Genomic DNA, 13,581 nt, shown 5'->3' on the forward strand with positions numbered 1-13,581 from the left:
GGTGGCTGAATTGCTTCTTTAAACCACGTTATCGTTCAAACAGCGTTTTTGGAGGGATGATCAACTACCTTTCTCTGCAGAGGCTTCAGTATCTCTGTCAAGACGGAATCTGGGGAGCATTTGACTTTTAAAGCCAGGCAGTCGTGGAATAAAGGTTGGGGGAACTGACAAAACTGACTTTTGGACTCCGTGCTTCCTGTTGTTGCAGTCGTTGCCGTACCGCTCCTGCAGCCTTGGCTCTGCCCCATCCCTCGAGTGGCCCTGCAGGTTGGGTAGCAGCGAGCCTGCCTCCAGCTGGGAGGTGATTTCGGCTTCTCATTCAGGCTGGTTTAAATGGAAGGTACTTCATTATCAGGCTATGTCAAGAGCTGCCTCTCCAGAGCCCCTCCAGGTTTCCTGGAGCTGCGGTTTGCTGCCAATCAGACCGATCAGTAATCAAACACTTCATTTCTAGTGCTGCGACTGCAGTGGGGTTAGAGACCTGATGATCAGAAAGGCGGGCATGGAAAAAAAAAAGCATCAGTTCTGTCTTTAATGGTTTGATTTCAGATTTGTGGCACAGAGCTTGCTGTGGGCGTTCCACAAACCCACCGCTTCAGCAACGCTCCAGGTTCCCTGGGGAGCAAGTTTGCCTCCGGTCAGGTCTTTAATTCATTTTGCTTCTGTGTCGGGGCATGAAAGGAAAAAAGAAAAACCTCTGTTGCCACCCATGACTGCCCTGACACCTTTTTGTTTTTTGTACCTCTCCTTTTTACAGAAGGATGTTCTGTGACTCACGTTCTGCTCCTCTGCAGGACGGCTCTTCTCTGCCGGTGTGGTTTTTATTGCTCCTGTGGCCCTTCTCTCTTCTCGTGGTCAGTGCTGCTTTGCTCTTGTACTCTGTTTTCCTCTGGCCTCTCGAAATTGCATGGTTTTTTGGAATAAAGGTGCTCGTTACAGGAAAGGTTTAGGAAAAGCTTGAAGTGGAAATTTTTGTGATGAGTGTATAATACCCTTAAAAAGGAACTTAATATTGCAAGCCAGAGGGGCTCCTGAAGCTGTTGGGAGAGATTCTTGCTGTGCCTGCGCCTTCCTCTGACCTTGGGCAAGCGCCTTTCTCCCTGCCCCGGGTTTCCTCTTCCTTTCTGCGAAGCGAGATGGTATTTGCCTGCTTTGGGGGAGGAAGAGAGCTATCTGGATAAAGTATTATCTAGAGGCTTGCCCTCATCCAGTGTTGCCAAGTATTTTTGCTGAGTACGAACATTGCTGCTACCTCTTGTTTGTCCTGGGTTGTGAGCGGTGCAAGCTGTGGTCTTCCGCTCGTTTTCATCGAGCTGGGGGGAAATGCTTTGAGCCAGTTTGTGCTCTGGCTTTGGCAAGATTTCTGCAACTGCCTGCAGCCCGCTTTCCGGAGAAGCAAGTTGGATTTACACAGACCCCCATACTAAAAACTTCCTCTTTTTTTCTTTTTTAAAGCTGTCATCTGCCTTGCAGGTAATCAGCTCCCCTCCGTACTGTGAAGTGGACACAAAATGAACATTGATTTTGGAAAGACGGCAGTTTGTTTGGGAGCTCAGGATTATAAATAGCTAAGAGCCAGCGTTGTACAGTGCGGTAGCGATCCTGCCTCTCAGTGTCTTGCTGTCAATCGATTATACCCTCTAATTGTTGAAGACTTTGGGTTTCAATGATTGGAAATGCCCCCTCCCCGTTCCCTTCGGTGCCTTAAACATCCCTGCCAATTCCCCATTAGGGTGGTTAATTGGTAGCAGCGTGGCGATCGATAGGGGATTGGCAGCCTCCCAGCGTAACGCAACCGAGGGGTTCGCAAGGGCTGAAATAGGAAATTGTAAATGTTGGGAGCGCAGCAATAGCTCGGGTGGCTGGGGGAGCCCTGTTAGGACACAGCATGCTGCAGCACTGGAACTACTGCAGGTGCCATCGGAGCTCCATCCAGCCCAGCAGAGGTTTCCTTGGGCTGTTGCATTTAACAGTCACTGATGCAGCTTCGTGACCCGTTGGAAACCACAGCGTGCTCCAGGGCTGGATCAGGCAGGGCTTTGTGCCCCGGAGCAGCACGGAGCTGGGGGTTGATCGCAGGATGCTGGCTTGGTGCAGGATTGTTCCCCAGCCATGGTACCAGCAAGACACCTGGGGATTCCCTCGTGCTGTGCCTTGACCACCTGAAGTGTTTTCCTCCGCAGGTAATCATCCAACACGTTCCTTGGGTCACAGCGGGGTGGGAACCTGGAACCTGGGAAAATCAGACCAAGGGGGGCTCTTGTTGGTGTAACAGCATTCGACCTGGGAGCCCTCGGTCTGGTCAGGTTGGTGTTGTGCTGGGCGGTGGTGGAGGTAGATTTTCTTACCTTTTTTTTTTTTTTTAAATGTGTTCAGCAAGCCTGGCACTAACCGTAGTGATATTCTCGGAGGTGAGTTTGGGTACTTAAATATCTTGGCCTGAATAAAGGTATAAAAATAGAAGCCTAGAACAGTTAGATGCTTCTGCTAATCTTCCTGCTGAAGGACAGGAGACCGAATTGTTTGCACCCAGCCAGGAAAGCCGCCTGCTCTCACCGTACCCTTGCACCACAGCCCCCATCCTGGGGTCTCAGGCCTGGTTTCAGTGGCCAAAGGATGCTTCCTAACAGGATTTGTGCTCCCAGGACACGCTCAGCCCAGTGGTGGGAGCCTGTGGCAGGGGCTGCAGTGGGGTCTGGACTTGGGGGGTGCTCAGGAGGGCTTCACGGTGCTCCCACAGGGGCTGGGATCCTTTGTGATGGGCAGAGAAGCTGCTGGTGATGAGACCAAGTAGAGTCGGAGCTGAAGCTCTGACTTTCTTCAGATCTGGCTGGTTTGTGCCTCTGTGGTTTTCTTCATTCTTTTTCCTTCCCTTTTTGGAGCGGTTCACAGGAGACTCCTGCTCCTTAACTGCCGGGGAGCAGTTGTCAGCTTGAATTTGTCTGCAAAGACTCTAATTCTCAGATGGAGATAATTTCTAGCTGCTGCAATACTCCCGTTGCAAAGTAACCTCAGCAGCCTGAGGACAAAGGCAGCTTCTTGAATGCTCGCAGATGCCCAGATTTCTGGCTCAGTCCCGCTCCCTGCAAGGCAGCTCAGGTGGTTCCTCGCACTGGCAGGTGTTTGCCCCGGGGTGAGGAGCAGCAGCAGGACAGCTGGCACCGTTGTGCTGAGCAATTCTCCATGGAGGAACAGGAGGGATTTGGGTGTCCTTCACACAATCCTGTTAGCTAATTGTTATTAGCAGTCACCAACACCCTCCTAAGGGCTGGAAACTGCCACGAGAGGGCAGAAGCTGTTGCTGCTGTTTCCAGTTTTGGTAGCAAAGGCTGCAAATACCAGTTCCTAAGGGTTTCCAAACAATTTTCCTGACAGGAAGAGGACACTGTTCAGATCACGTCCTTTGCTGCTTCTTCCCAGGTTGGCTCCCACCCCCATGGCAGGAAGGCTCTCCCACAAGGTCTGTCTTGACACCAGCAGCTGGCTGCATCAGCCCCTTTGTGTGTGTCCTGCGAGGTGGCACTGCCAAAGCTCCTTGAGACCACGCTGGCAGAGGAGGGAAGGCTGCTGCAATGTCCTCAACTATCTCAGAGGCTTCGTTTACCCCTAACAGGTCTCACCCGTTGCGGTGGTGGTGATGTGTCTCCTGACATACCCTATGGCAGCAGAGCAGCAGGGTGCGAGTTCCAGATGAAGAGTTTTTCCTGGGGAGTTAGGAGGTTCACGGCCAATTTCACTGTCTGGGAGAGGCTTAAGCGTAACAAACGGGAGCTGCCGTGCCAGCTGACAGCCTCGTGCCACCATCTGTGGTACAAGAGGTGGGGAACTCAGTCCAGTTGTGAAGTAAAAAGGAGAATGATGAACTAGTAGATGAGTAGGGTGGTAACAGCTGCTGTTACTTTGGGATTCCACTACCGTAAGACTTTTTTTTCCCTGGGTTTTCACTGTTCTTAAAGTATGAGCTCTTTAACCTTTCATATATTAACAGTAACTGCAGTGAGCGCTTACAGATCGTTAATCCTTTCTTTCTTAATGTCACTCACCACAGCACAGCATCGTGTCTGTCTTTATTCCTTTGTCATGAGAGCAGAGATTCTGTCCAGTGTGAAACAGCTGCAAACCCTCTGCCATGCCCGAGTTCCAAGTCTTAAAGCTGAGACACTTGTCCAGAATATCGTAAAGGCAGCAGCAGCAAGCCTGTCTCTGGAAGAAGAGCATGTTTATTAGCTCTATCAACAGTTGCCTTGTTGAACAAACGAACGGCATTGAACTCGGGAAACAGTTATTGAAAACATCACCCCCACACCTGCCACTGTATGAGGAGCAAATTGTGTCAGGTTGAAAAGCTCCTGCAGCAAAACACCCAGAAGCCAAACACGTTTCAAGGCCTTGAAGAAGGTATGTGAGATTCTTAACAAATGTGCTCAAAACGCTTACGAGTCGAGAAAAAAACAGACAATAGGCAAAATGCCCCAGTAATACAGGCAGCAGCGTGGGGTCAGCTTGGAATCAGATGGTCTTTACTGTAATATTGTTTGTGATTTCTTTGAGCACTGCTTTTCACTAGCTTTTTTTATTTTTGTAACCAGTTTTTCTGAGGGTCCTTGCACCTTGGCTCTGAATAGCAAAGCTGTGCACACACACGTGTTGGTTTTGATCAGGCTCGGTGTGGTAGGCATCCAACTACTCATTTCAAACAGGCAGCAATTCAGATTGGCAGCAGTAGCACACTGTAAAGCTGTACGTGAATAAATTCACTGCATCCCTCTGGGCATGAAGTTTGGACTTTATCTGGGTTTAACAGGTTTTTCATGACTAGAATCTCTGTTGTGCAGTTTTGCTCTAATTAGAATAGGGGCAGGTAAATGTGCTCAAGGGAAAAAAGATATTTAACCAATGGCAGGTTTAATGTCTGGGTGTTTCAGGTTTTTCAAATACAGATATTTATACTGCTACTGTAGCTAACTGCTTCTCAAATACTTTTAAAAAGGAAACAAAATTCCTTGCATCTCTTCTGAGCCAACAGGAAATACTTATTAATTTGGATTCCAACATGACTCAGTTGAGAGATTACAGCAGTTGCCAAAACAACTGGTGGAGCAGCTTACTGGAAGTGTAAAACCAATAAAAAACATGACAGGATAAAAGCAGAGATGAAAAAAATCTGTAACCATGTTTGGGAAAGTATTTATAAATACTACAAAAGATGTTAATGCACAGTGATCACGTTATCTTTTTAGAAATTACATTTATTTGCTCACACTGCTCAGTACAAAATAACTGTACCTACTGGATACTTTACATCTGTACTGGAGGCTCTGCAGTTCAATACTGTGGTCACTATTCTTTATTTTTATAGTTTCAAGGTCTTGGTAGTTTACTTGCAGGGTGGTATCATGTTAAGTCTGTCTCACAGTTCTCTCTTGGTATTTGCAGTCAAAACACATGAGATTACATGCCCAAATTTAAATATGAAAATGACTAAGCAACTAGTTATTTCACGGTAGTGTACGCTTTGTTCTTTTGTACCTGTAAGAACAGCCTATCTTGGATGATTCAGGACTTAGAAACAACCATGCTGGCACAAACAAATAAAAACCCTGGGCAGCAGAAAGACAAAAACAAAAATATTTAGACAATTGGGTTTATTCATCCTAAAAGAAGAGCACTAATGTTAACTTAGGGGGGTATTTAGTGAAAGGCCATGATAAGACAGCAGAAAAGATGTTTAGACTGGGGGCCAGCTTTGGGTCATCATGCTGAAGACATCTGAGAATAGCAAATTAGCTTCAGAGCTTGTGTCACACTAATAACAAACAACATTGTTTCGGTCATTCTCTGAGGTTATGCAATGGGAAAACCTAATTATAGCTGACATGAACATCAATATGTTGCTTTTTTAATGCCTTTCTTCTGATAAGAAAACCAGCTAAGGAAAGCCACGGTACATTATCTCCGTAAACAACCATTTTCCTTGCACGATACTCTCTCTTCTTTGAACCCGTACTACCACACATGATCTGATTATATTGGCAGAAGCCTGCTAAAATTGTTGCAGGTTAAAACCTTGGCTACCCAAAGCATCAACCATCAGGCTCTGCTGGGCTGGAGTGACCTACTTAAGGGAAGAGATGAGGTCGTTACTGCTGCTCCTGACTTGTGTACAGCTCTGATAACTAATATGACTTGAAGCTAACTACAGTATACACAGTTGGTTTACCGAGACTCTGTGTACTTTCATTTCAGCTCCTTCTCTAAGGCTTTTTTTTTTTTAGTCAACAGCTGCATTTAAAAGTCAAGTTGTTCTATCAGAAGTTAAAAGCACACAGCACGCATATACCTAACACTATGGTCTCTTGAACTCCTGTAAAATAAACTGCTGTCCTTTTTCTTTCTCCTCAAGCTGGATGCAGAAAGAAAATCTACACAGAGTCACCATCTTGTTCTTAAATGCAAAAGCCTCGGTTGCTTCACTTAAAAATGGGGAAGGGTTTGTTTCTACAGTGCATGAACTATTTTATTTAGTTGCACAAACTCTAGAGGACCATGGGGGACAGTAACAGATACCTGCTGTGATTTTGCAGAGTGAAGCTGGTAGCACAGAGAAGGGTGTGTGTGTTTCTAATCTCTCCTTTTCGGAAGGTGCAATAATTTCAATTTCCCATTTCTATCACAAAAACATCAGTACAAATCCAGTTCTTTTTTTTTTTTTTTACTAATGTTTTAAACAAAGGAGAACTATTACAACTATAAGTTGAAGTATATAACATATAAAAAAAGAAGCTGTTATAAAAACTTTTTGTAGGTCTTCTCTTGAGAAGTCCAATATTAGACATAAAAATGCAAAATAGAACTGATGATATAAATTTACAATTTTTAAGCTGTGTACTTACTGAAATAATTATACTCTAGAAAATTACTCCAAAGCCCCAGGGGCTTGAGTTTCTTTTTCAATAAAGGTTTCACATGAAATTTTCTTAGTTCAGTCAGATGCTCGTTCTCCGTTTGAAGAAACAAACAGTAAAAGCCCGTAAAACATTTAACTTCTATGTGAGCCTTTGCAAGTCTCACTTCTGAGTTCAATACTTATGAATCCCCTCTGTAATAGGCACGCAGGGGGTCTGCATGTCAGTTGGGCTCACATCATAGCCCAGCTTCTTTATATCTTTGGTCACTACGTTGAAGGAAATGGTCACGAAGCCTTGAGATCGCACCCTCGTTACTAGAAGAAAGAAGACAGGAATAACACTGGTTAAGAGAGGATTTTGAGTCACTGTTGAACTCCTCACATACCTGGTTAGGACTGCCTTGTTGCCAACAGGAGAAATGGGTGGCCAAGTCACGGTCTGCTGCCATGCAAGGGAGGTTTTGGGGCCTTACCTTCTCTTCCTTCTCCCTGTGCTACCACTTTGGGGTCAGTAAATTCTGGACGTCTCCCTGTGAACCAACTTGAAAAAGAAAATAGAAAATAAATAACTGGATACACATGGTTGCATTTAGATTTGACACAATTTATTATATACGATTTTTTTTAAAGAGGGGTAATAAGTCTCCCAGCTTTTGTTCACAGCACAGAGTTTTGGACACTCATTCACTTTCTTTATTGCTGTTCTCCTTTGATCAAAGATAAGTTTTCCTCTCTCTGAGGGAGAAAAACAAATAAATAAATTTCATACACGTTATATTACATCCAAGCTATATCTGAGCTAGACAAACTCTCTCTAGAGCAAAGCAGTTTCAAGACCAGTCTGATTCAAGGCCTGATTACCCAAAGTAACAGAGAGGCTTGGATACTTCAAGTACATCAGAAATGCACTTAATACAAAGGTAGATAAACTAGCATGGAGATTCTATGAGAAGGATATCATAAGCGAAGAGATGGACATCAGCTGAATCCTGTCTGTGGGGCACAGATTCCCACACCAGCTCTGACCCAAACCAGGTTTAGTTGTTATGTGCAATCCACAGCCTGATAATCAGCTCACAGGTCAGCAGCCCCTCAGTACAAGAATTCAGGTCTGCCGTTAAAATTTGTTCTTTTTCAAACATGAAGATGACAAAAAGACAAAGCATTACGGCAAGCAGAGAGTTAACACGTTCTGAGAAAGCTCTTCAAAAAACCCAGACACCTGAAAATGTGTCTTTACCTTCAAAACCACCTGGTTATGATAGAAAGTGTACACAGATACGCATCAGTGAGTAGCTGGATGGACATTTGCAAGTAAGAGCAAGAACTTTCAAAATAAGAAGCCTTTAATCATTACCTTGTAAACTTTTGCAGCCTAGATGTGGACTCTGGAACAAACATAGCAACGGTTCTCTTATGCCTAAAACAAACATGAGAGGTACAGACCTTCAGAAATGAAGCAAACAGCGCTGGCAAGTCTTATATTTGTGCAGGCAGCGGAATTTCAGACACGTCAGACCACTGAACACCTCAAAGTAAAACAATACTTTCCCTTGCACAAAGAAAGTGTTTGCTTGCATAGGAAGAGCATAATTTCAAGCGGCAGGAATGAAAGCTTAGCGTGTGCTGAGAGAGATGGGGAGAGAGTGATGAGAGCTAACATACTGCACTTCATACTTGGGTGGTCTTTGTGCCAGTTCTAACTTTAAGGAGTAGCTTACAGGATTGCCAATAATAATAACAACCAGGGACTGCTGCTAGAAAATCCACATCCTTTGTACCAAACGGCCAAGTCATGATAAGCAGATATAGGGACAGTTTTGTCCCTGCGATAACATTGCAACTTGGAAATTAATCTGTCTTTTAGCCCTGAAAGATGGCAGGGCTGTCTGCTCACCTTCCAGGTGTGAAGGGCACGTGAACAGCTCCGTAACCTCTCACCACGTCGTTTCCAAAAAAATCAGGTCCGTAGACACTCATGACAATCTGCGGCCCTGCCAAAGAAGCGGGGGTGAAGGAGGCACCTCGGTGTTGAGCGTCCCCCCCTCCCCAGGCACTCACAGCCGGACGGGTTGGTGCTCTTGAAGGTAATTTCGATGGGGAAGTTCCAGACGAGCGTGGTGGGTGAGACGTGGCTCTTGGAGGTGATCTGCGAGATGCCCTCCTCCAGGCCCTGTGGGGGGGGGGGAGAAAACCACATAAGCGGGGCCATGCCCTACAGCTGCCACACACGCTCGGCTGCCCGGGCAGCGCTTCAGGGGCAGGCACGGAACCCTTACAGCGGTGGGAACCCAGTCCTGGCCGTAGACGAAGCAGTACTTGCAGTAGAGATCATCAAACCCGGGGAACTGCGGGGAGACGGGCGGCGTCAGCGGGACGGGCCCACGGGGACCGAAGGCCGGGGCGAGGCCGCGCTGCCGGGGCTGGAGCCGAGGCCGGGCCGGGGTTGAAGCCGGGTCCGGGCCGCCCCTCGCCGCGGGTCCCCCCTCACCTCCCCGCTCTCGATCTGGCCGTTAACGGCCACCAAGAAGACGCTGGGGGCGCCGCCACCGGCCGTCATGGCGCCCGCCTCGCCGCTAGGCCCCGCGCCCCGGCCGTTGCCATGGAGACGGACGGAGCGGCGCGGGGGACAAAAAGCCGCAGCGGGAGGCGCTTCGCGGGGGTGCCCAGGGTTACCAAAAAGCAAGGGAATCGCCCCAAAACGCCGGCAGTGCCGCTCCCCTCGTTCAGCACAGCGCGTTCTCGTCACCCCCACGGTCACTGGGCTGAGGGGCTGGGGCTGAGTCCTACAGGAACCTGCCTTCCGCTGCCCATCTCCCCCTTAATCCTTAAGCCGCGTTGTGTTGTGAATTTTATACATTTTTGTTTTACCACGTTTCCATAAATCACTCCTGCTGAGCTCTTTATAAGGCATTCCCAGCCCGTGGGAGGGAGCAGCACACACCGAGGAAATGGCCACTAGATGCTGCTGCCGGCCGGGCTGCGATGGCTGCGCCCGCAGGGAGCCCCGGGCCTGGGGTGCCCATGGGGGAACATTTGGGATCGGCAGGGACGGGGGCACCCGGCAGCTCTGGTGTCCCCATGGGGTCACAGCCATGGCTACACGAGGCCTGTTACAGGCCACGAGGCGTCGAGTTTTAAGGCTTTGTAATTAGCGTCGTGTAACGATGTATTTGTTCCCCTGGCCTGGCGGGAGCAAGCTGCGTCCCGCTAAGTGCTGATACCTGGATGTGACTGCACGTCCCGTGGGAAGGCGAGGAAATGGGATTGTGCTCGTCTGATTAGCCTGCTCTAATTAAAAGGGGAGTGAATTCTGTGTGTCTTTTCAGAGCTGAAGCTGCTGACGCTGGCCGTGCTGCCTCCCTGCAGAGGCCATGAGGTGATGGTGCCGGGAAGCTTTGCCACCGCCACAGCCGCTCACCCCTCAACGTCATTCCCCATCTCAGCCCCTGCTGCCCTGCCCGAGCTGTCCTGGGGCATTCAGTCAGCACTGGGCTCTGGGGAAGGACGTGAGGAACAGACGAAGCTCTGGCCACCAACTGTTTGGTTTTCCCTTGCAAGGAGTCGGAGGCAGCCTCGGTCCCCACCAGCTCCATTTTGCCTCCCTTTTGGCAGCCACCCTGCGGAGGCTCGTGTTGCTGTTCTGGCTCTCTGCAGTGCCACACTGTGGACTCTTTGTTTCGGGTGTTTTTCCTGAGGGTAAAGGAGCATCCTGAGATACTGCCTCTTGCCTTGTGATGGGTGCTCTGTGTGTTTGGGCTGGACTGAGAATAAACTACTAAATCACTACTGTCTGTGCCTGAAAAATGCCTTTAATGTTCCTGTGGATATATTCTCTGCCAATCTTTATTTCAATTAGATTTGTCAAGTTTTCTTTGAGTTTACTTTTTTTCTTTTTTAAACATTCAGCAGACAAAACTTGGCCAACAGGGGAATGGGAGAAAGGCTCCTGGGATGGGAGGGAACGACTGATATTTTATCCTTTCTCCCCTGCCCCTCAGAAATGCTTCAGAGCAAATCACTTATTTCAACTGAAAATTATCCAAGGGAAAAATAAAGCAGCTCTCAAACAACTGCCCTTTGCAGCTAGCAAGGCCATTTAATTAACACTTTTTTTTTTTTTTTTTTTTTTTTTTTTCCATTTCCTTGGCTACCAGCTAACTCAGACCTAGCTAAGAGCCAATTTAAGTGTTTTTTTCTTCATGCCTGGCAAGTGATATACTGGAGGAGTTAATACCAGCACCAAGAGATTTTTCCCCGTGACAGAGAAAAGGCAGCGGGGTTATTCTGCAGCAATGAGTCATCCGTACCTGCCTGTGGAAGGCCTCTGTCCCCTTCCAGTTGTAAGGAGACCTTTCTCCCCCCCGCCCCCTTACATGCCAATCTTGTTCTAATTAGCTGCATTTTTGCTCTTTATGATTAGAATGAAATCCCAAGCAACGAAGCAAAGAAAACTTAATTAACGGTCCATCAGAGATTTCAATTTTCAAGCGTAATGAAAACTCACAGATCAGGGCTATTCTGTGGGTGTTATTTAACGATGTCGGCATCTCTCTTGGCCAAGTAAAATATTAGTTTCTTCTTCCAGCCCTGTCCCGGTCCTGTTGTTTGGTGTTCCCTGCGTGAGGCACTTTCTGGGAACCTCCCCGGGGCATTTGGGGTGCCCAAGGAAGGAAGGTGCTCGCCTGCTGCTCGCTGGCTTGCCATCGTGTGCAGGGCAGGTCCCATCTCTGAAAGAACATCTCCTGCTCTAGCAAGCACTGACCTCTGTGCACAAGGCATTAAACAGCTAAGGGAATTGCAATTTTTTTCACTTCCAGGAAGAGCCAAGGCTTAGAAAAATCTGTGCCAACTCTCCCAGGCTCATGTAGAGGACATTTTTTTAGGCTCCCAGCTTCCAGGAAAGGGCTTTGGGAGTTGCTGCCACTTGTGATCCAGCGCTCAGTGCGCGTAGGTGGATGGGCTCACCTGTGGCAAAGAGCATCCTTGTGGGAGTGCGGCGGAAGAAAGAGGCTGGCTAAGAGAAAATGGGGTTGCACGGGGCGAGATTACAGTGAGAAAAAGGAATTTCTAAGGCAAAAGGAGCCTGTGCAGTCCTTCGCCTCTGCCAGACACAAAGTTGCTCCCCGGGGGAGCCTGCTTTTTGTGAGAAGAACAGGAGAAGGGCTCCTTTGCAGAACTGCATAATTGCAATAGTGAGATGGAGCCCTTGGTGCGAGCGGCAGGCCCAGGTGCTGCTGCTTGCTGCTACCCAGGTGAGAGAGTGCTTTAAAATCTGTGCTGGAGGCTGGTGCCCAGAAAGCAGGTTCTTTGTCACCATTACATTTTCAAGTATGATTAAACCAACCCCGAGACTGATTCATCGCTTCCAAAAGGCACTCAGGGAGGGTGGGTGAGAGAGGAACGACAATACAGTGGCACGGCAGAAAAGTTTATTTTTAATCCCAAATATTTACGATCAACACCTGCTAAATGGCCAGTGAAATACATTTTATGGTGTCATTAATCTGCAATAAACCAGCTTTATTTTTAGAGTGTTTGCACAAAGTTGCCAGTCTGACTCATCCCTGCCTGCATTTTATCTCTGCGAGGAGGCTACAGAGAGCTTCCCTGCCCTTTGTCTTAGCAGCCTTTTTCTTCTCTTCGTAGCGCTCTTCCCACCCGCTGTTCAAATCAAAGAACGTGGAAGTACACGGGAAAGCCTGAGCCCAGACAGCGATATTCTTGCTGTAATTCTTGCTGAATGTATTTACCCAGAGATTTAGTTTGGTGGGAAAGTAATTGGGCGGCGACTGGTGGGGTGAACTGTTCTGTTACGTGCTGACTTGCTGTGAGCCAGCCAGGAAACCAGCTCGAGGGGCTGCAGTTGCCCCAGGAGGGTCCCCAGCATCCCAGGCACTGCAGAGCAGTGGCTTTGCAGGGACAGGGGGGGACACACTCTGAAAACCTAGGCCATGTGTGACTGCAAGGAGACTTGCACCATCCTCAGCCCAAGCACAATTTGGCCTAATCCCCCTGGAATAAAAGAGCACAGCAAAAAGACAAAGCAGAGGTGTCAGTACCCAGTGTTCTGCCCCCACCCTTACACTGGGTGATTTATCAGGTTGGGATCCAGCCCTGAGGCCAGTTGCAGAGCATCACTGCGTGCACAAGGTGCTGTTGCCAGTGGGCTGTGAGATGTCTGGTCTTCTATGAAAAATTAATTTGTTTTAGAACTTGTTACCATTTGTTAGATTTTTTATTTTTTTTTTTGGTTAATGAGGAAAATTAATTAGTGCCTTGATCTGAGCCAGTCGGAATAAATTAACATGCAGGCAGGAAGGGGGAGAGGGCGAGGAGGGCTGGAGGAGCTGCGTCACAGCAGGGCCATCAGGTTTGGGAAGGGCACGAGGAACTGGAGGCTCTGTGGGTAGAAGGGGAGGGAAGGCGAGCTCCTGCCTTTGCCAGACACGAAGTCCTCCTGCTTGTCAGCCACCATGGCTGTATTTTGGGGGAAGACAGGCTCAAGTGGGAGAGCCTCTGCTAGGGCATCTGCAGCAAACATGGGCAAAATCACTCCAGACCTTTGGCAGCTTGTGCCTCTGAGCGGGCAAAGCTGAAGCAAGAAACATAAGTTGCTCTTTTTTTATTTTTTCTTTTTTAATCAAATAGTTTAATAATTAATCTGGTTTCTT

General features: G+C 47.9%; 1 protein-coding gene across 1 annotated transcript; it reads right to left on the reverse strand.

The window, feature by feature from the left end:
* Positions 1 to 6,696: 6,696 nt before the first annotated feature.
* On the reverse strand, positions 6,697 to 9,695 carry B9D1 (B9 domain containing 1). The gene is made up of 7 exons (XM_027469260.3): positions 9,399 to 9,695; positions 9,187 to 9,255; positions 8,969 to 9,080; positions 8,805 to 8,901; positions 8,265 to 8,327; positions 7,381 to 7,448; positions 6,697 to 7,222 (listed from the first exon to the last, which is right to left on the reverse strand). Exons 1-7 carry the CDS (start codon positions 9,465 to 9,467, stop codon positions 7,080 to 7,082), a joined length of 621 nt encoding a protein of 206 aa, XP_027325061.1. The 5' UTR covers positions 9,468 to 9,695; the 3' UTR covers positions 6,697 to 7,079.
* Between the last annotated feature and the right edge of the window lie 3,886 nt (positions 9,696 to 13,581).

Source organism: Anas platyrhynchos, chromosome 15 (genome assembly GCF_047663525.1).
Source record: "Anas platyrhynchos isolate ZD024472 breed Pekin duck chromosome 15, IASCAAS_PekinDuck_T2T, whole genome shotgun sequence".
Taxonomy (NCBI): domain Eukaryota; kingdom Metazoa; phylum Chordata; class Aves; order Anseriformes; family Anatidae; genus Anas; species Anas platyrhynchos.